We start from the raw sequence: 22,305 nt of genomic DNA, 5'->3' as shown, positions 1-22,305 counted from the left end.
TTCTTGCCATGGCCTGTGACGACTTGTCGATTTTTGCGATACTGGGGCCACGATACGACTTGTCGATACGAAGCTAGAAGTCCGGAGGGCGCTGCCAAATTAGGAAATGATTCGCGTACCTCGCGCGTCGCGCTCTGCCACGGAAGCATGTCCAAGCTTGCGCGCCTCAACACCATCGTCTCCGACTCAGTCTCATCTTTTCCTCGTTACGTTTACTGAAACCAAATATCTTATGAGCATACATGCTGAACTATTGACTTTATTTTGGTGGCTCTGCAAGTCCATACCCGCCGGATGAAATATGTTACACGGCTAGCTGCCTCACAGACAATATTAGATATGGACTCTGTGTTACACTGGACCTCCGCAAGTAGACAGAGCTTCGTCATGGGTAGTATCTAGGTGCGTCTCGAAAGCTAGCGCAAGCTTCGTAGTGGGCAGCTGGGATTTTGATGATGTATGAGAGGAACGACTGTCAGGGAACCTTGGGTGTTCTTTCCTGACCACCATGTTATGTGTGTATTGATCACAGACGACAGCGTCGATCCTACGTTCACGTTCACTCTCACCTTCACCACAACGCGCTATTTGGACATTGCGTACTGGCTTGGCCTGCTTGCTGCAAAATTTCATGCGATAATTCACCGAGACTCTCCTTGTACATCCGCTCGCTTGGCTGTTCTATTTCCAATCCCCACTCACGACTCTAGTATTCGCATCCTTTTTACGACCCTCCAGAGTTACTCGCCGACGCATCGACGCTGCTATAATCAACCAGAGGCAGCATATTACATGATGGTTCGACGTAAACGAGTGCCAAAGAAGACGCGCGAGGAGCCTCGTATGGACTCCGGCGCAGCGCTTTCAGATCCTGCTGTACTTTCTGGTGGATCAGCGAAAGGGTAAGCGCATTCCAAGATACCGTATTGAATGTCAAGCTCACATTCTAGTAGCGAGCTCATGATACCCACTCTTAGAAACACAAATTGGAACTACGGTGCTGCGAAAGCTCGCTACCGTAAAACCGAGCTTCAACTGCGGCAGCCAAAGGGGTTTCCCATCAAACCACTCAAAATTACGCTCGAGCGCGCTCGCGGAGAGGCAGAACTTGAGGCAGCGGCTAAGCGATATGCTGACCCTGACTTCGAGATCCACGAGGACTGCAAGGAAGACAACTATGACGGCGAGGTAGAACCTGAGAACGAGGGTACAGACAGCATCGTAGTGAATACTCCAGACGATTTCGAGTACAGCAGTGCAGACGACAGCGCAGACGAAAGCGATGCTTCCGCTGAGCTTCCAGCTTCCAAGGTCATCTCCGAGAAGCCTGTTGCACTGATCGACAGCCTTGGACGCACTCGCGCAGCTACGAGCCGACGAAAGGCCCAGGAAGTTTCCGACTCTACTAAGTTGCCGCGAGTTTCACATGAAGACAAGGAGAATGTGATTGTTGATAACAAGAAACGCAAACGTGGAAACAGGCAGGCGGCCAAACAACCAAGGAAGACACTGCCCAAGAAGTCCGTTTAGGGGTTGATCTCGGGTGCTAGGAGTCGTATCTGCTTCAAAACCAGGTTGTGTGGATTGCATCCATGGAGGAAAGGTATGCGACTAGGGTGACTTGAATGTGTTGCGGCGTAGAAGTATCTGTTAATCTCTTGGACAAACTAGGCATTTTGTATGTTATCAAATGCAAGCGACCAATAGTGCTGTAATACGAGTGATTGATACATTACCGTCCCTTCTTCATGCTGGATGTCTTACGGCTCTTCTCCAATTTAGTTATGTCCAAATGTCCCGGTACTTGGGTACGTACGTACCGTAGTCAGGCCCAAGCGCTTACCGTGATAGGCTCTCTACATTCGTAACCACGTGTGAGTGCGTGTAATTGATTCAGAATCAGCCTTAGAAGGTACCTAGGTAGAGTTCAAATCAGCCCCTCATTTGCCCGCACAGCGGCCTTTGAACTATTTCACGCGCCCCCGCAGCTTTCTTCTTCGTCGTGTCTCACTGACTCCCTTCCAACAAACAATCCCCACTACACTAATAGAAACAGTCTAAAAAAATTGCAACACAAATTCTCAATCGCCATCGTGCGTCAATTTATACTGCTACTGTCACAATGACTCCCGAAAGTCAGATAGCCCTTCTACAAGTATGGGCCGAGGACATTGGTCATGTCGTCGATCTCAAAAACTCGCCCAAAGCCGAGTTCACGCGCTTGGCGAAGGCGAAAGGATGGATTGGCGGGAGTGATGATTGGTGCCGTTACTGGAAACAGTGCTTCAACGAGACATACTTGTGGGGAGCTCACAGTAAGTACAGCCCACTTCATCTCGTACCATGTCTATACTGCAAGGTGGAGTTGAAGAGAACAGATGCCAAGCGAGAAAAAATACTAACAAATCTGTCTAGATAGGTCAAGAGCAACAGGTTCGACCGCAAATCCGGATCTGGCTGGTCAGATTGATACTCTCGAAGTCACCGATCATGTACGAAAGCTTTCAGTTGGTTCGGGTGTGTCGTCTTTCTTAGTCGTTTCGCGTACCTCAAGGGCGAACTCTTTCGGCAGTGTAAGGTCGTTGAACAGTGATCAGTCTTGCGAAGGCGAGGATCGTTGGGTGTCAGCTGGTCCACAGTCTCCATCAATCACGCTATCCTGGGATAACACAGACTCACAAAACACCGTTTTGTCTCTCGGCACAGTTAAGTCTCCAGGCGGACTCTGGGGTGGCGCCGGATTTCCCAGCTACGACTGGCATGTTCCCACGCACACGGCTGTAGACATTGATACCGATGGGCATACTCCGGCTTGGGGTCCAATAAGAAATCCGGCTTGGTATGGTTTCTCCGGCTTCGTGCACAACCCACGTGCTCCGTTCAAAGAGGTATTTGAACGCCTGGCTCGCATCAAAGGTTGGAATGGAGAAATAAAACGTCACAATATGGTCGCGTTGCTTCGCCTTGAAGTCGCGTTCTGGAATTCGAAGGACGTCGATAAACTAGAGGGTTACCAGTACTTGTGTCGCGAGATGGGTATTGAGAAAATCCCATGTAGTGTTGCACAAGCCAAGAAGGTAGGAATTTCAAGTCTGAGTCACTACCAGAGTACGCTGCTGACTATGAAAAGGCTCTTCGATCCCTCAAGGTCAACCTCTACAGTGTCATTGACCACATGCGCAACCCGGAGATCAAGATCGTCACATACAAGACTATGCACGAACTTCGCCTAAGCGTTTACAAGATGGGCACCTTCCCGAGAGATTGTGCCAAAGCAGGTGGAGGTTTCATGTCTGCTCTGCTGTCCAAGTTGTAGCAGCTGTCACACCATTGTCAACATTATATGGGCCATTGTACATATGCACGACTTTCTGGAGTTGAAAGTCTCACAGACCATCAGGATTTGATATAATCTAGACAATCCTTACAAATCAGTCCAACCAAATCAACGTCTCCTCGTGTGCCCTTATACAAGCCCATTCTTCTGCAGGAAGATCATGGAATTGGACAACACCGACCCTGCGAAATGTATTTCCTGCCCTCAGTGGTAGTTCCCTGTCTTGCTTCGCCATCTTGTGAAGGCACGCATTCAGGGCATCAACACTTCGACGTAGCTTTCGCAGTTCGGACTTTCGATCTGCATGTGGCGTACCTTTGTCTGAGTGAGGCTGATAGAGCCCCACTAGATGAAGTAGTCGTTTCGTTAGCCTCGAACGCATTAGTTGCCGGTAGTCCTCAGAGGCAGTGAGTACAAGGGCACTGCCAGTGTATGCAATCCCGGAGTCGCTCGTCTTGCGAGCGACGAGCGGCATTAGGTAAAAGCACGTTCTGAACAGGGCTTCAGGAAGTTTCTCGTCAGTGATGACCTCGTACTTTCGCCAAGAACTAGCTTCTTCGCGCTGAAATGTATAGGTTTCATCGCGTGCACTTCTCGCCAATCGCCCACGGACAAGGTGACCTCTAACTGCAAGCGAATCAGACGCCGAGAATTCGGGCTGCATGTCCCTCATCAACGCTTTGTCTTTGAAGTCGCTGAAACTAAGCGCGGCGCCCTTGTGATTCTTGACAGTATAGCACCTCTTCGCCACGATACGGTCCTGTACCAGGACGGGTGCATTCACCGAAGCCCACGACCAGCTGGGAAATGTTGCTTGCAAAATGTCCATTCTGGCACCGTGTTTCACGACTTTGACTTGCCATGCTAGTTGCTCGTGCAAGGCGACTGACCAGAGTCCGCAACCATATTGATCGGGTAGGTTGTCTCGAACCAGCTTGGCAACACTCCAGATTGCGAACATCTTATCGGCTTGGTTTGTCAGCTTGCAAGAAGTGTAGCTGAGGACGGCGCGTTTCCAGAACTGCTCTAAAGAGTCTTCGACAGCAAGGTTAGATCCTTCCTGGCCCGAATCCTTCCGCTGCAGACGGCCACGCCAGCGACGATCCGTTGTAGCTATTGCGGAGAGGGGGAACGGTAGTCCGTCTGGAAGAGTCTCGCATGCGCTGACTGTACTGCAGTCCCAAAATATTTGAGAGCGTGTAAAGTGAATGATTCGAGGGGAAAGCATCCTTTCTAAACAAGATCAGTATGTGATAGATCGATTCAATTCGTTAGCTTACCTTGAAACACCCAGCCACGCGTATAAATGGGGCTCTGGAGCAGTTGCTTTGCCCAAAGCTCTTTGTCTAGTACCATCCAGGATCCTCTTGTATCTGTACCCGGCAACGGTTCAGCAGGTCTATCTCTAAAAAGACCACCCTGACCATCCCTTGAGTCTGCAGCAACAATGTTGCAGAAGGAATTCTGGTAGACAAGGTGCATGTATTGTCCTTCTTCCCTAAAGTCCTTGTCTCTACCAGCCTGGCATATGCACAAGGAATCGATCCAGATGTACTTTACTTCAAGGTGTCGCGCGACTTCGATAGCCTGCTCGAAGTTCTTGTTCTTGAGTTCTTTCATGGAGAAGCCCTGCTTCATGAGCCTGCCTTTCGCTTTCGTGGTGAGCGCCAGGAAGTCGGGATTGCGCCCCCAGCTGTGACTCAGAGTGACATACGGTCCCTCCTCCTTTTCTTCCTTTCCGATGACTCGCAGCTTGTTGGGGTCACCTGTGTCGATGTCCACAAGGCGTTTGGGAACGTACGGTTGCGCCTTGTTGTGATTACAGTGGGTATGCTCTGCTTTGCAAGTTTCCAACCACTTTTGGATTTGTTTGCCAGTGTGTTTCAGGGTGGTCGTATTACCCAGACGATCAGGATCCGGCAGATACCCGAGTTCCGACTTCAGCATAAAGACGAATCTCCTGAACAATTTTTGTGCAGGAGATACAGTGTACCTCATAGCCACAACCATGTGATTGTTAGAGTTGGAAGTGCGACCCATCGTCCGTCTTGTCCAATGAAGGGCCAGCACGCTTAATTCCCTATCAATCATCACGCTGTAGGCGTATCGACAGAATTGACAGTACGTCCTCTCATCCTGGCTCTGATCGTAATTTAACCAGGTTCTTACTCCCAAGTTCGACCTTGGTTGGAGTATATCTCTCTGGCAAGGTGTACATATACTCTCGGGTTCTCGCAGTACTGTTTCAATAATACTGTTACTGGAGATCTTGTTGGGCTTTGGCTCTGGCTTCCAGGCTCTACGTGCTGTGTCATTGGGCCCACCAACTTCCTTCTTTCTTTCGCTGACAGTTTGTTCGAAACTGTTGCTGCGATCCAGGCTACGTTCCCCTGCAACAGCTTGACTCAGGTACTGCTTGGCTAGGACTAGATCCTGGTTATAGCCTTCACGGACATACCAGCCAAGATCGCGAATGTAGAGAGCAATCCTATGTCTGTCCGACTCTTCCTGCCCAGATGGCAAGTCGCCATAGAAGATAAGTGAAGAAAGTAGCCCACGGGCCGAACTCAACACACGACGCACTAGAGGATAAGAGCCATCGCTGTAGACCATTTCGGAGCTAGTCGTATAACTTAGGAGCTCTTCAAGCCTAACGGCTGACATCCAACCTCCAGCCGCTGCTATGGCTATGATGGCCAACAGCGTTTGGTACCTCTGCGATGGCTCCAGAATATTAATGAGCTTGATCTCTGCATCGAAGAATGCGACTACCTCCCGGGGGAGACGATCGGTAGGCGACAAGATGTCAGAAGGCGAATCAAGATCACGAATCTGGTCGAGGCGTAGCTTGGCGAGATTCACGTTGCCGTCACTGGGCTCGCAGACAGCTTCGACAACGTCGTCGTCTATTTCTGACCCATACTCAACCATCAAGTCAGTCCGCACAAAGGACCTCAGCTCCGAAGGTACTGTAACAAGCCTCATGTTGACCACCTCGCACGGCTCATACATTGGATGTTGACGGTCATCACAGTGGATACCGGCAGTGTTGCACGCATCGCAAAGATCACAAGGGCACAGGTCGCATGCCCAGTAGATCTGTAGGCCGTCATTCTCGTCCTTCCCACGTCCACACCTGTCGCAATCAACAGGCCAGGCAGGTGGGAAGGCGTCGAGCTCGGACACCGCAGTGAAAAGCAGCACCCTCAATCCTTGGGACAGGAGTTGACGGAAGTTCTGCTGCAACTTGTATTGCATCGAGGATTGTATCCGATCATAGCCATCCACGATGAGATAAAATCCATGCGATTTCGAGAGTTGGCCAGTCAACCTTGTGCAGAACTCTTCAAGGTCTGTCCCTGACGACGACACATTTATGACTCCCGTTCCGAGAGATCCATCAAAGCCGAGAGTACTCTCCGAATGTGATGGACGATCGTGAAACGCTGTGCCATCCTGCGATTGCGTACTGGACGGCTCGTTATCGAGTACATGGAGAAGTGCGACAGGAGCGGTGCTATCTCTCCTTAACTGTTTCGCGATCAGAGCTGCGAGTGTAGTCTAGAAAATGACAATGTCAGTCAATAATTCTGGTACTATGCCTTCCAAGGTTGACTATCGTGGATGCTCGATCTGGAAAACTGACCTTGCCACTCCCTGGCCCTCCGCTGATATGCAACTGCCAGCAGCGATCTATGTGCGTCCAGGCTTGGTAACGAGCGTCTTGAAGCGTATTTCGAAACAGGACTTCGTGGATATCAACTGGTATTGGAAACGGCTCGTCTTGTTTCTCCCATTCCATGATGCATCGAGCTGACGGTCCTTCAGCAGTACTTACGTTGCTGCCTGATCAGGATAGAGAAAAGCGCAGTCTGAGGTCCGATTGTGGCAAACTTCTCTCTACGACAGATGCAACAAATTCGTACGGCGGAAGTTGCGAAAATGGTATCCCTTGCAGCCTCTCGCATTTGCACTGTTCGTTTTTGATAGGTCTGTATGGGCAGGCTCCAATCTCCCAGATATACCTAGGTAGCCTCACAGTTTTCTCGTCAGTAATATGCAGGCTGAAACAGAGGCGCTTGCTCAGATGAAAACTCGACAGGCATGAGCACGGCGAAATCTGGCCGTCTTGGATAGGCAAGCTGCGTGGGGGCCAGGAGTGATGTGTCGTGGTTGGTCAGTCTGTTTTTAGCCCCCAAGGGTTCAGCCTTGTGGGCGCTCCATTTTCAGCCTTTTCGCAACGTCGGCGACCACAGGTATGGAGAATTGTCTTGGGTCTCGGGGATGCCTGGGTTGGCAATCATCATTGGGTTGTCGGCGACCTGACGTGAGCCGCACCTGCCATTCAAGACCTAGAGCACACACACGTTCTCCCGATATCGATGACTTCAACCCTTGCATCCAAGTGCACTTGCGTAGATGATACCGTCACCTTCTTGCCCGAACCCTCTCTCAGGCCCCCAGAACGTTCCCTACCAATACGCACTGTAAGCCTCATAGACATGGATTCGACCATCTTCATATATATCCAGTCGCAACACGCGCAGCTGGAAGTAATACGGATATCAGCACCCTCCTTTTCAACGTTCCGAAGTTTTTCCTTGAATCTTCAAGTACTTCCAGCCGCGTCATAATGCTGTCTTTTGCCCTGTGCCTTTGCTTGATCCAGCTGGCCATCTTTTGCCATGCTGCACCTCAATCATTCTCTAGCCACCTTTCCAAGCGTCAGGATACTTCATCATCAGAACTGCCATGTTTGAGTGTCATCTCTGCTGCAGCGCAAGGTGCGACATCATTACTGGCCCAGTGCAGATGATAGCTAACATCTAGTAGGTGTTTACATCTTCGCCGCATCTGATGTCTACGATTGCATCAGGAGAGTGCCTTTCCATGCAGACGTCGCCTCTCGTTTCATCGACTACTACAACGACACTTTGCAATTCCAGAGCACGCTACGATACTTGAACGACCCTCCAGATGGGTATCAACAACCACCGGTCGACATACAACAAGAGCTCGAGAACATCCGAGCCGACATCGTCTCAGGCAAATACACGACCCAGTATGCTTTCGAGGAGCAAGTGCAGCTGCTTATTAGCCGCATCCACGACAATCACGTCACATTGAATGCAGGCATTCTGTCCGCTTTCAGATTTGCCAGTCCGTACACACTCGTATCTCTCTCGGAGAATGGCTCAGAAGAGCCAAAGGTCTACCTGAAAGAGGATGTACTCGCAGCTGCCAAAGAAGGTTACGAAGCTTCCCCAGTCACCAAGATCAATGGCATCGATGCTATCGAATACTTGACGACGCTGATAGCACCTAATTCGGATGGTTACGTTGAGCCGCACGCTGATTGGAACTCCCTCCTGAGTAGTCCTGCCAAGGATATACAGGGATACCTCAGCGTATTCCAGCGCCTGCCGCTATACCCAGGAGCTAACCTAACCTTCACCTTTGAGAACAATACGTCTCTAGATACCATTTGGCTTGCCATGTACGCAGAGACGGGCCTTACCGGCCCTTTGACTACACCGGGAGACTTTTACAACTACTTTGTTCTTGGTCTGATACCCGCTGAGTTCGACCCCAATGCCGTTCCTTCACCTTCATGGTGGCCCGCGGACTACAACATATCTTTTGAAGAGGACGAAGTTGCGCCAGACCCTGAACCAGGCTTTGACTGCTCAACCCCCGAGGGCCCAGCAGTAAATTGGTGCAATGTCACCAATGGCGAGATTGGAGCATATCCCAACGATCCAATAGTAGTACAGAACGACATGTCTATCACTGGAGCTGGTGCCATGTCGGGATATATCCTCGATGACATATCTACCGGCATTCTCAGTATACCAAGCTTCTATCAAGACAACCTTAGTGTATTTTACTTTTTCAATGCTATCGACGAGTTCATCGGAAACGCGACTGCCAAAGGAATCAAGCGCGTGGTTATAGACCTCCAGCAGAATGCTGGTGGGTTGGTTTTGCTTGCCCTGACAACCTTTCAGCAAATCTTTCCTGAAATGCCCCCTTATACAGGAAGCCGCATCAGGAATCATCGGTGGGCAGATATTCTTGGTACAGCGTACACAGATTGGTGGCAATCGTTGGATCCTGATTCTTTGGAGTCTCAAGAGTACGCAGCATCGGAGTGGGTCGCCGTGAACCGCATCAATGCCGCTACAGGGCGTAATTTTGCGTCGTGGGCAGAGTACTTTGGGCCTGTTTTGGATCGCAATGATGCATTTTCTCGAACGGTAAGGACGTCGGCTTCTTCTCAACTGTTATTGCTGACATTGATCAAAGCAACTTTACAACCTCAGCGACGAGGTTTTTGATTATTCTGCGTTCGGATGGACTTACCAACCTTGGGTGAACTCGAGCTTCGTCGTTGCAAACCCTGGCTGGACCCCCGACGAGATTGTCTTGGTAAGCAGCGCCAGACCACGTATCGTTACTCGACTAACTCCATGACTAGCTCACTGACGGACTATGCTCTTCTGCCTGCGCATTGTTTGTGGAACTTATGACAGAGCTGGCAGGCGTACGAACGATAACGGTCGGAGGTCGCCCCCAGCACGGACCGATGCAGACAGCAAGTGGCAATCGCGGAGCTGCTGTCTACACTTCAAACCGCATCGATTACGACATCGACAACCTAAAGACTCTAGTCGGTAATGAGGCCGCCTTCGACAGTATTCCGTCTCGTAACGACACTGGGATTTTCACAAATTACGCCTCGTTCAACATCCGTGATCAGATTCGCCCTGAGGATTTGACGCCATTACAATTCCGCTACGAAGCATCCGATTGTCGGTTATACTACACCCCCCAGAATGTATACAACATGAGCCAATTGTGGAGAGACGTCGCTGCAGCCACTTGGGATGATACGACACTTTGCGTGCCCGACTCTACAAACTATTCCAAACGCACAACAACACAACGCAACCCCCCACCAAAACCCAGCAGTGAAGCACCTGCCGACTACAATGTCTCAGACGTCCAACTGGCAGACGTCTTGGAAGTCTCCTTCAACACAAGCGTAGGGCTGATGAACAACAAACAACCGCCCAATTTCAACAAATACGGACTATGTGTCAACAACGGATGTCCAGCCAGTTTGGTCTGTCAGACAGTGGCGACGACCTGTCAGCAGACTGGGGATGGTGTACCGCTACAGCTATGTCTCCAAGGGTGCAATACCTTACAGGGAGTCGGCGGTAACTGCAAGCCTCTCAGCTCATTACTAGCCCAGTCTACTGCGCAGCAGCCTGTAGCGAAAAGATCACCTCAGCAGCAGAGCTTTGGTCCTCGTGCCGTAGGATCGGCTCCAGGGAAATCTGCCAAGTTGCCGCCGGGCTTCACCTATCCGCCGAAAACCTCGACCAATACGGTTAGTCAAAACGTGTACAACGGGTACATTCAGCCTGGCATTGTCAAGACGTCAAGCTACTTTCAAAACACTGCCTGTACTGTGTAGTGCGCGTTGCAAGACGAATGGTAGTTCTCGTTCTGCCAGCAATATCACCTCTAGATAGATGCGACGATGAGACATAATATGAGAATACTGTAAGAACTGCTGAGCATGTATTCTGGTACCAACGTGAAGTGATGAAGAGATGCCGTGTTGAAAGTCAAGCCTACACAGAATATTAGTTCGATGACCATTCTTTCTTGCGCGTCTGATGCACGGTACAAGGCTTTGCAATTCCAAATCCCTCTTATTAGATCATGTTACCCAAGAACATGTCAGCAAAGTTTTGAAGTACTCACGCGCTCTAATCACTTGTACGTTTCCTAATGCAAGAGCGTGGCACGGCAACACCACCATGCAGCAGCCACTCAATGTGGTCAAAGTTCATTCGACAGTGACAGCTCAGAGTCTCTGTACCCTGTCATGCAACCCCATGGAGCCATTGGAGTAAGAGTATTGATACCAGTCGACTGTTCCAGTTAGTTGTCAATGTGGCGTCAGGGATCGCGGGTTTCCCGAACGTTCAATGGCCTGATTGCCAATCTATCTCGGTTTGCTGCAGCATTTCATATGCACCCCACGTCTGGGCTCAGGAAGCCCACTACTACTTGCAATGCCCCAGAACTTTAGTGAGCTAAATAAACCACTTCGCCATGACTCGTCAAAGAAACCATCGCGCTCGTAAGTGTTCCACCTAAGCACCAGAAATACTCACAGTATAACGGGTTGTCTTAGAACCTACAACTTCGACTGCAACTCTAAACAGTGTCAACACACCATCCACTGCTAACGCACATATGCCAAATCAAGCTGAAACGTGGTTCTTGAGCTTTGCACTCTTCGCATACGACCCGACCGCCAGCATCAAGAGCAACTTCGACCGACTATCATCACAGCGCAAGTGGGGTGAGAAGCTTCGAAGAAAGCATTGGAAAAACTGCCAGGCAGCTTCGGCAGCCCTAGACCATGGTGACGCGGATAACAATGTCCATAGCCAGATCCCAAGCCGGGCCGGTACATGGTTCCAGAAATTCCCACCTTTCGTGTATGACCCGACGGCTGGAATCAGGAGCAATTTCGAGCGCTTAGCGGCGCAGCGCAACTGGGTTGGGAAGACTGCGAAGAAGCGCTGGGCTGATTGCCAGGCGGAAGAGTTTGGCTATGCATATGGAGCGGATACAACGAAGCTAGAAACCTGGCAGAGTCTCTGTCGCGAGGTGCACATTAGCGATCCGCCAGACAGTATCAACCAGTGCAAGAAGGTAAACGAGTCGCAAGCAATCGAGGGGTTTACTGCTAACCGCGTGTAGGTGCTTGGTAGCCGCAACGTCTTGGTCAACCTGGTCAATCTCATCGATCATCGTAACATTGGTGTTGAGGTCATCCGGTTTGAGAACTACAAAAAGTTTCGAGAGTATACATGCCCGAACAATATATTTCCACGGGAGAAGGCGAAGCAGGAAGGTTTCATAAGCGCACTGTTGAGGAAGCTGTAATGGTTGAAGCATGCGCATATCAACTATACGCTAGAATTGAAAGGAATGAACAGGAAATACAACACCACAAGCCCGTGAGCGTGAAAGCGACCCTTGAAGACGGATTACTTAGCGCGCATGACTCAGCGGCTCGCGGCCGCTTGGCGACGCGTCAACAATCATTCTACGCTTACTGGCCTTTCTCTCCCCTTGGGAGCACCACAAATCACAGTCTAGCGGAACGCGACACGTCGGGGCCACGCTGTCGACCAAAGTGCCGCATTCTGTGGGTTAGGCACACGTTCCCGTGCACTATCGACACCGCGCCTGCAACCTTGGAAGATGGCCCGCCGAAACCGCGCTAGCGCTAGTAAGTAATAATCCGGAAGGAGCAACACCAAGGCGACGTGCTTACATTGAACAGAAGGAGGCGTGTCCATCGTGCCTGAAGCCGTGATAACTGCTTCCGACTCCTCAAGCGATTGCAGCACTCCCCCTCCCAGCGACAACGGTTCTGATGATCAAGATCATGACTATTTCGCACAAGACGAGTTTCACGGATTTGTCCCTAACCCTGAGGATGACTTGGTAGCCAAGCTAAGCAAGCTCTCGATTCATCAAGGTTGGTCCAAGAAGGAGGAGAAGCGACGCCGCGCCGAAGTAGTCGAGTTTGAGGTCCTACGCCACTACGGCCCCGACAAGTCGAGCCTGGCAAAGTGGCAGGAGCTGTGTCGCGATGTCCAGATCGAACCCATACCCCCGTCCATCACACAGTGCAGGAAGGTACGTGAATGATTCTACTGTTCGACCCAGTTATTGACGTGTTTCGCCAGGCTCTCTCGCGCGTCCATGTCAACATTTTCAACATCCTAGATCATCGGAACGACCCAGAGCGCTACCCGGTTATTGTCTTCAAGAACTACAAGACTTTCCGCACATACACCCTCAAGAATCGCATCTTCCCTCTGGATCAAGCAAAAGAGGAAGGGTTTGTCAGGGCTCTTCTTCGTCCAATCTTGATGAACAAGAGGAACTAGGGGATACTGGCACATTCGCGTTTTTAGGTCCAAGGAGTTTTCGGGTTTATGGCTGGAGCATACGGCGGCGTTGGGGTTCTTACTGTCTTGATCCGGTCTCATCTACGAGCATTTGGTGGTAATTTAGGAGACAGCGCGGGTAGCCGAGGATGGGAGCGGCCTCAATTTCCCACCTTGTAGGGTTTGAAGGCCCACCGAGTAATACGGAGTGCTATTAATGATACATTCCAGCAAAGGCGCTGATCTGAGCAAGGTTGGCGTGATGTCTCTGACGATGCATGTGAAGTCCGAACTAGTGGGCGAGATGACCGGCGGCCTTGCCCGTCACAGCCGTAGTGCAACTTGGCGAGGCCGGACTGAAGCTTGCCCCGTGGTGTCCACCCCCGCTCTGCGCAACTCAGCGTATCGTCGATCTGCTTGTATATCCCTCAAGAGGCAAACAACCTTCACCATGCGTTGCCAGTCGCGCTTACCGCAGCCGGCGAAGGTGATGTGGCCTCGTGCCCGCCTTCCTCCGTAGAGGCTGCAAAAAACAAAAAAAAAGACGCAACCACGACCTCCGCGAACAAAACACCATCCACAGAGGCTACGATGCAGCAGGAGAATGAGCGCATGAAGCTACAAGATGGTCGTACCCTGTCCTACGCTATTTACGGCAGTCCCGTGCCGCAGAAGACGATAGTCTTCATGCACGGCTGCCAATCGTCGCGCTACGAGGGCAAGCTCTGGCACTCGGCCTGCGCCCTGCACAACGTCCGCATCATCGCCCCCGACCGTCCTGGCAGCGGCCTGTCGACCTTCCAAACCAACCGCCGCATCCTCGACTGGCCTGCCGACGTGCTTGCCCTGGTCGACCATCTCAAGATACACAACTTCTATGTCCTCGGCGTATCAGGCGGCGCGCCTTATGTACTGGCCTGCGTGAAGGAGATATCAAGGGACCGCTTGGTGGGCGCCAGTATAGTCAGCGGCTTGTATCCAGTCAAGTTGGGGACAGCGGGCATGGCGCTTCCTTCGCGCATTGTCCTTTGGGCAGCGCCGTGGATGACTGGTCTGACTACCACCTTGTTCGACCGTACCATGGGCAAGGCGAGTCGCAACGACGATCCGAAAGTCCTCGAGGAAATCATCGCCAAGGAGATTCGTTATCGGCATCCCAGCGACCAAGAGGCCATTAGAGACGCGACTAACTGGCCCATCTACGTTGCCATGACCAGGGAATCGTTTCATCGGGGGAGTGAAGGCGCAGGCTGGGAGTCAAAATTGAACGGCAGCGACTGGGGCTTTGAACTTGGGCAACTGTACGTTGGGGAGAGTGGGGTCCCCCTGACGCTGTGGCATGGTCGGGAGGACCAGAATTGCCCTGCTACCATGGCCCAGAAGGCCAAGGACCTGTTGCCAGGCAGCTCGCTACACTTGAAGGATGGCGAAGGTCCGATGAGCTACATATCTCAGAACGCTGATGATATATTGGAAGCTCTGGTGGGTGAGCCCGAGAGCGAGGAGTACATGCTGGTAAGTGTCGCGTAATTGCTTCTCACCAGCTACTCGTACGTTTCTCCGTACCACGTCTTAGTCGCCGATTATTCGTCATCAGCAATCTCTTTCTGAAATGTCAGTTAATAAGAGCGAAATATAATCAATGTAATCGTATTGAAATTAGGTGCTCGTCTGCCACGCATGTAGCGTGGTCTAAGTAGTATCCAGCGAACGTAGTAAGAATGGTATCATGCAGAAGAAGAAACCCAAACGCCCCGAGTCCCAAGAACATGTCCGTCCGTCTACAGTCTTCCACATTATAATTTGCTGAAATTACGCGTAATCATAACGACGACACCCGCAACAACCTTGAACACAATCTTCAGCACAAACACCACAGTCTTGAATGCGAACGTCAATACTGTTATGACGGTGCGGGCGATAAAAGGCAGTTTACTCTCGTCATCAGCACTCGCCTTTCTTGCCTTCTTCTCGGCTTTTGTCTCCTTCGTCTTGGTGTGCTTGTCCTGTCCGTACCACTCTCCCAGCTCAATGTCCTTGTCGAAACTTCCATGTGCGCTCTCGCTACGCGACGTCGTTGTACTCTTCAGGCTCGAAGCAAACTTCTTTAGCCCTTTGCCGGAGAGCGGTGGCCGTGTCTTTCCGCCGATACCTTGGAAGCCCTCGACAAACGAGTCTTTGAACGCTTTCGCCGTGTCTTCCTTCTGGTGTGTTAGGGTGAAACTCGGTGGTGGTGGCTCAAAGTTCTCTTGGCTTTGGTTACGTGTCTTGCGGCCGCGTGTAGCTTCTGCTACTGCAACGGCGAGGAGCGTGGAGGTTACGACGTCGACCAGGAAAGGGTTGCCGAAACGTGTCAAGGCGCCAAGATTGAGGATTAGTGCATCGTTGGCGAAGTCGAGACGTGCGAGCATGGCATCATCTGCGGTGGCGTCTGTGGTCGTAGGAAGTTGGCCAACCGACATCTCAGAGGGAGTCATGGATATGGGTCGGTTGACGCCATCTAGGCGAGGAGGTGGTGGTAGTGGCGAGAAAGCATTTGTCCGTGGTGTCGTCGGAGAGAGAACGTAGGGGTTCAATACTGTAATACAGGCGGGCTTCCGTCCCGTATTCTGCGGTGTCATGGGCATGTTGTGTCCATAGAATGCCGTGACGGGTCTGGTCGAAGGTGTGTTGATGACAGAGCAGTCGCCTTCTAACGAGATGGGAAACGTGCCCAATGTCGGATGGTGCAGCTGGTATGATCCTTCTGACGGCATGTGTTGCGCCCAAGGATTCGCTTGTTGTTGAGGATTGTCCCTCGTCCAGGCAAGGGCGCAGCACTCGCGCTGTGCAGTACCAGCCAGAACATCTTCAGCTAGCCGTTGCGCAGCAGGAGATTGCGCGCCAGGATCTGAAAGCGCGAGACGCGAGGCAGCGGGAGAATTAGCAGCCGCATCGAGTGCCTGGAGAGCGGCAAGTTTGGGGTATATGCTAGTAAGCATTGTAGTGTCCTCCTGCTGCTGTTGGCTGAAAGCTCCACTGTCTAATGAAGGGGGCGCGATGAGGTCGAGGTGGGCAATAGGTAGGACTCGCGGTTGGGTTGGGTGATGCCGTTGGATCAACAATTCGTTCATGATGCTGGGTATGTCGTGATTTCCTGCAAGATTCGATTGTGCTACAGAGTAGAACGGCAAGGATGGCGTTGTACCAAACGTAATTGTGGGATTCGAGGCAGTTGCTCGATGCATTCTCAATGTATATATCTGTACACTGGGCTCTTCTTGTCCATTGGTAGCCGTCCACAGATTGTCGAGTAGGCTGGACGGTGTAAAGAAGGGCTTTGGTGGTGGAGGGGCTGACAAGTTGTTCGAACGAACGTTACTGTGAGGAACGTACGACTCGGAAGAATACGGCGATCGACTGATCTGCGTTCTGGGTATCTGTGTTGGTGATGCTTGCGTCGGCTGGTATGGTTGACGTCCTAGAGGAACGGTAGGGTCATAAACGGGGAACATTGATCGCATCGGAATCTCTTCCTGCGGCGAAACGCATCGTGTGGCAGAGCTATTGGCTCGGACCAGAGTTTGAGCTTCAGAGAATGCTGGCGAGATGGCGCGAGTTGGATCTGGACTCGCGGTACGTTGCTGGTCGCTAGTCTGGTCATGACCAGGACGTTCTTGCATGCGGTAAAAGCTTTCTTGACGTTCAAGTTGCGGAGACGCTGCATGCTGGGGGGATGGCTCGAAGTGTGGCCTGTCCGTTGGTGTGGTTGTGCCTATAGCTTGCGAGTTGGGCATATGTGCTCTTGGCGGAGCGGCAATGGCCGGTGGGGGCGCCATTGGGTTGGACGGAGAGACTGGAACAGAGTTGACCTGTATAAGGAGCCCGTGGAGGTCAACTGGAGACTTGGTGCTCACTGCACTTTCGGGCAGCAATGGCTCTGGACTTGTTGGTTTCGTGCGTGGAGACGGTCTCTGGTTGGGACTCGTCTGTCTTGGAGCACGAGGTGGAGGGAATAGTTGAAGCGCTGGTCCAGCCATAATGAATGTCTATAATTCCACTCCCAATAAAATGGTATCCCGAAATAACTGGCGGGACAAAACGAAACAGATACCGGCTGTGTAGATGGAAGCAAACAAAGACTGGGAACAGCAACACCGGACGTACGAGCAGACGTCTCGGGTAATCTGGGGATAACGACTATAAGACGAGCATTCTGCGAGGTAGTCCGAGCCAGCAGAAGGGCTGTAGGGATGCATCAAGGGCAATAGCGGTAGAAAAACGGCTTCCCATGCAGGACAGGACTCATTGCAGCCAGGTGGTGGTCAGATGGGCCCAATCAAGAGGTGTGTAAGGCTCGGCGCTACTCATGGTTGATGAGCGGCGGTTATATTTTGGGTGGTTGGCTGGTGGTGTTGTAAGCGCCAACGCTGTTCACTCGCTACAGACCCTGCCACACTAGCTCGAGATGTTACGATACCGGCACATGGCGCTCATTGGCTGATGATGTGTGCCTGCCCTGCGTACTAGACAGCATATGCGTGTGACAAGTGGCCAGCCCAGCGGCCCGCTGCAAGTCGGCGATCTATTTCGAGCGCTCAAAACCTATGCCAGCATGGGATTTGGGGGAGCATGTCTGTTATCCTGCTTGCTGTTTGATATCGTTGCTACAACTAAGCACAGTGTTTTTCGGTTCTTGGAATCGAAGGTTGAATCCACCAACATACCTTTCTGGCTGGCGCGCAAGACTATTAGCCAGTGCTGGTGGATGCAGGTTGATTTTGGCACATCAGCGTTCGGCGGGGTTGCGGCTTGAAGCCACCAAGCTTTCGGCGGTAAGACGAGCTCGCGAACTGCAGAGTCAAGTCGCGTAACCGCCCCTAACATCAGGACCTTTGGCCAAGGAATGGTGCCGAGAGTTGTCGCAAAATCACGCAGATGGCAAGATGTGCAACATGATTGATGAGAAGACTTGGTCGCTGGGCAGTGTGCTGGAGTCGTCCGAACTATGACCGCGCTGGGCGTCCAAGTGCTTGGAGGTCGCCAGCTGATGGTAGAGTCAGGCCATTGAAGGTTAAGAATAGGCAGGGCAATATAGGTTAGATGAAGCAATCAACGGGTATCACCTCGCTGCCGTGTTGCTAGCATCCATGTACGATGCGTCTCGCGACAACTCGTGGCGAAGGCCTGGAGGAGGTGCGGGATGCGCTAAGCTTATCGATAACCTTAATCGCAACCGAGAAAAAGTTGGGTCTTCGTCATCGCGCACGGCAGGAACCAAGCAGCCACAGCCACGATGCCGTCAGAATTAGAAGAGGTGAGCAAGAAGACCTCGGAGACCTGTGACTCTTGCCAGTTAACGCGCCATGTCTAGCTCGTAGAATTTCTGCATCACGGCAACACGCAGATCAGACAGACTGGTCAGACGAACCCCTCCACCCCACCACGAAACATATCTCACACTATGCAGCGGCCGAACACCTCCTCGGATATTCACAAGGAAACGCTTCTCTGTGGAAACGCAATCAACTAGAGCCCATCAGGGATCTGAAGTTACTCGTCAAGGACTATGCGCCCATAGCGAAGAACGCCCTGACCATTCTCATCAATGTCTCTGCAGACGCCGAGGTCCAGAAGGCGCTGGCAAAGGACGATGAATTTCTCGAGACGCTGCTATCGCGGATAACCGTATGTCAGTTCCCCGCGCATGTAGAGGGAACGGGCAGAAACTGACTTGTTGTAGAACTCGAAAGAGCCCAATGCGAACGAGATCGCAATGCTCCTCGCCAACATGGCCAAGGAGGATTCGCTACAACGTGTTTTGGAGTTGAAGCGCAACATACCAAAGGAGCTGTCCAAGTCGACATGGGCCATGGACCAGCTCATGGACTGCTTTGTCAAGGGTGCAGAGGGCGCCTACAACAAGCATGCAGACTTTGACTACCTCTCGTACTTCTTCGCTGATCTGGCCAAGTTTCCCAAAGGTCGCGAATACCTCACTACACCCCAGGAGCACGACGATAACGTGATTCCAATCACCAAGATCCAGGTCTTTACCGATCACGCCTCGCACATACGACGCCTTGGTGTAGCATCGGCGATCAAGAATGTCGCATTTCACGTCCCTGCACACCCAGTGCTGCTATCCAATCTATCGCCCGACCCGAATCTGCCCCCTCCATCTATCGGTGCGAACCTACTTCCATACATTCTTCTACCACTCATGGGCCCAGAAGAGTACGCGGATGACGATACCGAGGGCATGTTGGATGAGCTGCAACTTCTCGAGCCAGACAAGGAGCGCGAGAAGGATAACGAAATCATCAAGACACATCTCGAGACGTTACTTCTGCTGAGTACGACACAAGAGAGTAGAGAGGTGCTCAGACGCGTCAAAGTTTACCCAATCATCAGAGAGTGTCACATGCACGTTGACGATGAAGGAGTTCAAGAAGCATGCGACCGTGTGGTGCAAGTCCTCATGCGCAAAGAAGAAGGCGAAGAGGAGGATATACCAGACATGGCTAGCGCAGGTGGTAGCGGGAAGCTCATGGGGCTGGAGAACGTGGAAGATGACGAAGATGAGAAAATCGTTGACATCGTCTAAAATGAAATATACGTTCAACACACTACCAATATGCTCCACGATAGCAGTTGCATTCTGTGCCCAGACAGCGTGCTCCATATGATTGGTGGTGATACCGGCGATAACAGCACTGTTTTCGGCTCCTCACTTGTGCCGACGAACGTTACCGGTAGTCGGAAGAGGAAGGCTCCGTCATCGACTATCAATACGTCAATTCCTCCGCATTTTGTCTGTTAGTCTTTGTACCACATTTTGTGTCGCTACTTACTCCCGTCACTCTTTGCTAATCGGTTCTTGTCATTTTGCAATGTGTGCGATACAAGCGGATTATGTCAACGAACGACGGTAAGAATGGCGGGGGCTGTAGGACGGGACTAGCCTATGGGGAAGGAGCAGCACAGACGACCACCTCTACGCCAGCGGAACATTTGTCGAGCGGCGAGGCAGAACAGAGCGAAACTGTCGAGGAGAAAGAGCAAGGAAAGCAGTCAATATGGAGAAGGGTTTACACAACTTTGACATGGACTCCACCAAATTGTCGTTGGGACCCGGACAAGCCACCGCAATTTTCTATGAGCAGTACGTACATATCCATATAATCATCGTGGCATTTGGCGCGCTTGCGAACCCGAGGGAGAAGAAAGTCCTGGGAGAGACTCCTAGCTCATCTGATCTCCTCCTTGATCTCGTCTTTGGATGTACCAGCTAACTAATCACCCACATTTTCCAGTGAACGTTCTGTTTGCCTTTGCAGCTGGCTTTACAGTAGCGAATCTTTACTACAACCACCCCATCCTCAACCTGTTAGCCGTAGATTTTGGCGTACGATATGAACAGGTTGCACAGATTCCCACTGTAATGCAAGCTGGATATGCAGCTGGACTGTTATTCTTATGCCCACTAGGAGACTTGTTGCCCAGACGGCCATTTGTGTGCGGCTTAGTAGGGTTCACAGCGACCTTGTGGTATGTTGATTTCAAATCAGGACATGTGCTGGCAGAAGATTACTGACAACAGATAGGCTCGGACTTTGTTTAACCTCCGACCTCGGGACGTTTACGGCGATATCCTTCATCGTAGCGGTAACGACTGTTACACCGCAGCTCATGCTCCCATTGGTCGGCGACCTGGCTCCTCCGTCACGCCGCGCAGCAGCACTCTCCATCGTCGTCTCTGGCCTCATGCTTGGTGTGCTTGTTGCCCGCGTCCTCTCCGGAACAATTTCAAATTTTGTCACCTGGCGCGCCGTGTATTGGATGGCTTTTGCCATTCAATACATCATCTTCGTCCTCCTCTGGCTATTCATGCCTGACTACCCTGCAACCAACCCGGGCATGAACTATTTCCGAATCCTCTTCGATATTGTTAAGATGCTTTTTCGCCATCCGGCCCTTGTTCAAGCTTGTCTATCCGGACTCTTCTGCTCAGCGCCTTTTACATCTTTCTGGACGACTCTGACGTTTCTCCTCGCGGATGACCCATACAACTATTCTTCTCTCACAATCGGACTGTTTGGGCTTATAGGCATAGCAGGCATGCTCATCTCTCCCATCTACGCGCGTACAGTCACCGACCGCTTCGTCCCGCATTTCACCGTCCTTTTTGGTCTTACATGCTCGCTTCTGGGAATATGTCTGGGCACCTATCTGGGTAGCTTTACCGTCGCAGGCCCCGTTCTGCAAGCCCTGTTAATGGATTTTGGCAACCAGACCGCGCAGATTGCAAATCGTTCTAGTATTTACTCGGTGGAGCCTAAGCGGCGAAACGGTGTGAACACGGCTTTCATGGTCGCTACATTCTGTGGTCAGCTTATTGGTACGGCGGCTGGGAACCATATCTACGCTGCTGCCGGGTGGATAGGAAGTGGCAGTGCTAGTGTTGGATTTATCTGTGCGGCGATTCTTGTCATCATTGCTAGGGGTCCCTGGGAGGAGAAATGGGTTGGGTGGAGGGGTGGGTGGAGCATGATCAAGAAAGACAAGGATTCCACTGATGGGAAGACAGCGGACAGGGCGCTGCATGGACGAGATGTACCAAGAGATGAAGAAGTTGGGGTTGGTGCTAACGAAAAGGTGTTACAGGAGGTTGCCGCGGAAGAGGGGCACGAGAGTCCGTTGGGAAACGAGAGTGGTGGTGAAGAGAGCAGAAAAGAGGATGAGATTAGTGAGAAGAAAGTATGATGATTATGGGTATAGTTGAGCTAAAATTGAAAGTAATAGTGTATTCTACAGTGGGTAACCACAACACAGCAAGTATGCAGGGTCCCCATCGTGCCGGTACTTCGCAGCATGTTTTATCCTCGATAAGGAACGCAAAGTAACCCTGTGTCAATTTGCGGCCCTTTGTCCCGCACTTTCTATGCCAATGCAATTTACCGAACTACACGCTGCATATCAAACATGGTTTTCTTTAGA

The 22,305-nt window shown here is 51.5% G+C and overlaps 9 protein-coding genes across 9 annotated transcripts; 7 read left to right on the top strand and 2 right to left on the bottom strand.

Moving 5' to 3' along the window:
• Positions 1–792: 792 nt before the first annotated feature.
• ACET3X_000841 (uncharacterized protein) lies at positions 793–1,530 on the top strand (the record flags this gene model as incomplete). Its single annotated transcript, XM_069448181.1, has 2 exons — positions 793–902; positions 954–1,530. 2 exons carry the CDS (start codon positions 793–795, stop codon positions 1,528–1,530), a joined length of 687 nt encoding a protein of 228 aa, XP_069311083.1.
• A 592-nt stretch (positions 1,531–2,122) lies between these two features.
• ACET3X_000840 (uncharacterized protein) lies at positions 2,123–3,316 on the top strand (the record flags this gene model as incomplete). Its single annotated transcript, XM_069448180.1, has 3 exons — positions 2,123–2,315; positions 2,416–3,077; positions 3,131–3,316. 3 exons carry the CDS (start codon positions 2,123–2,125, stop codon positions 3,314–3,316), a joined length of 1,041 nt encoding a protein of 346 aa, XP_069311082.1.
• Positions 3,317–4,600: 1,284 nt separating this feature from the next.
• ACET3X_000839 (uncharacterized protein) lies at positions 4,601–5,377 on the bottom strand (the record flags this gene model as incomplete). The annotated part of the gene is made up of 1 exon (XM_069448179.1): positions 4,601–5,377. The coding sequence occupies one exon, from the start codon at positions 5,375–5,377 to the stop codon at positions 4,601–4,603; it is 777 nt and encodes a 258-aa protein (XP_069311081.1).
• Positions 5,378–7,970: 2,593 nt separating this feature from the next.
• On the top strand, positions 7,971–10,820 carry ACET3X_000838 (uncharacterized protein; the record flags this gene model as incomplete). Its single annotated transcript, XM_069448178.1, has 3 exons — positions 7,971–8,121; positions 8,171–9,594; positions 9,816–10,820. 3 exons carry the CDS (start codon positions 7,971–7,973, stop codon positions 10,818–10,820), a joined length of 2,580 nt encoding a protein of 859 aa, XP_069311080.1.
• Positions 10,821–11,611: 791 nt separating this feature from the next.
• Positions 11,612–13,326, top strand: ACET3X_000837 (uncharacterized protein; the record flags this gene model as incomplete). Its single annotated transcript, XM_069448177.1, has 4 exons — positions 11,612–12,076; positions 12,125–12,228; positions 12,769–13,072; positions 13,123–13,326. The coding sequence occupies 4 exons, from the start codon at positions 11,612–11,614 to the stop codon at positions 13,324–13,326; spliced, it is 1,077 nt and encodes a 358-aa protein (XP_069311079.1).
• Positions 13,327–13,917: 591 nt separating this feature from the next.
• On the top strand, positions 13,918–14,856 carry ACET3X_000836 (uncharacterized protein; the record flags this gene model as incomplete). The annotated part of the gene is made up of 1 exon (XM_069448176.1): positions 13,918–14,856. One exon carries the CDS (start codon positions 13,918–13,920, stop codon positions 14,854–14,856), a length of 939 nt encoding a protein of 312 aa, XP_069311078.1.
• Positions 14,857–15,122: 266 nt separating this feature from the next.
• Positions 15,123–16,439, bottom strand: ACET3X_000835 (uncharacterized protein; the record flags this gene model as incomplete). Its single annotated transcript, XM_069448175.1, has 1 exon — positions 15,123–16,439. The coding sequence occupies one exon, from the start codon at positions 16,437–16,439 to the stop codon at positions 15,123–15,125; it is 1,317 nt and encodes a 438-aa protein (XP_069311077.1).
• A 2,162-nt stretch (positions 16,440–18,601) lies between these two features.
• On the top strand, positions 18,602–19,912 carry ACET3X_000834 (uncharacterized protein; the record flags this gene model as incomplete). The annotated part of the gene is made up of 4 exons (XM_069448174.1): positions 18,602–18,622; positions 18,680–18,725; positions 18,776–18,993; positions 19,049–19,912. The coding sequence occupies 4 exons, from the start codon at positions 18,602–18,604 to the stop codon at positions 19,910–19,912; spliced, it is 1,149 nt and encodes a 382-aa protein (XP_069311076.1).
• Positions 19,913–20,463: 551 nt separating this feature from the next.
• ACET3X_000833 (uncharacterized protein) lies at positions 20,464–22,071 on the top strand (the record flags this gene model as incomplete). The annotated part of the gene is made up of 3 exons (XM_069448172.1): positions 20,464–20,470; positions 20,622–20,856; positions 20,913–22,071. 3 exons carry the CDS (start codon positions 20,464–20,466, stop codon positions 22,069–22,071), a joined length of 1,401 nt encoding a protein of 466 aa, XP_069311075.1.
• Positions 22,072–22,305: the final 234 nt, after the last annotated feature.

This window comes from Alternaria dauci, chromosome 1 (genome assembly GCF_042100115.1).
Source record: "Alternaria dauci strain A2016 chromosome 1, whole genome shotgun sequence".
Taxonomy (NCBI): Eukaryota; Fungi; Ascomycota; class Dothideomycetes; order Pleosporales; family Pleosporaceae; genus Alternaria; species Alternaria dauci.
This window is presented reverse-complemented; position numbering and strand designations above follow the sequence as displayed.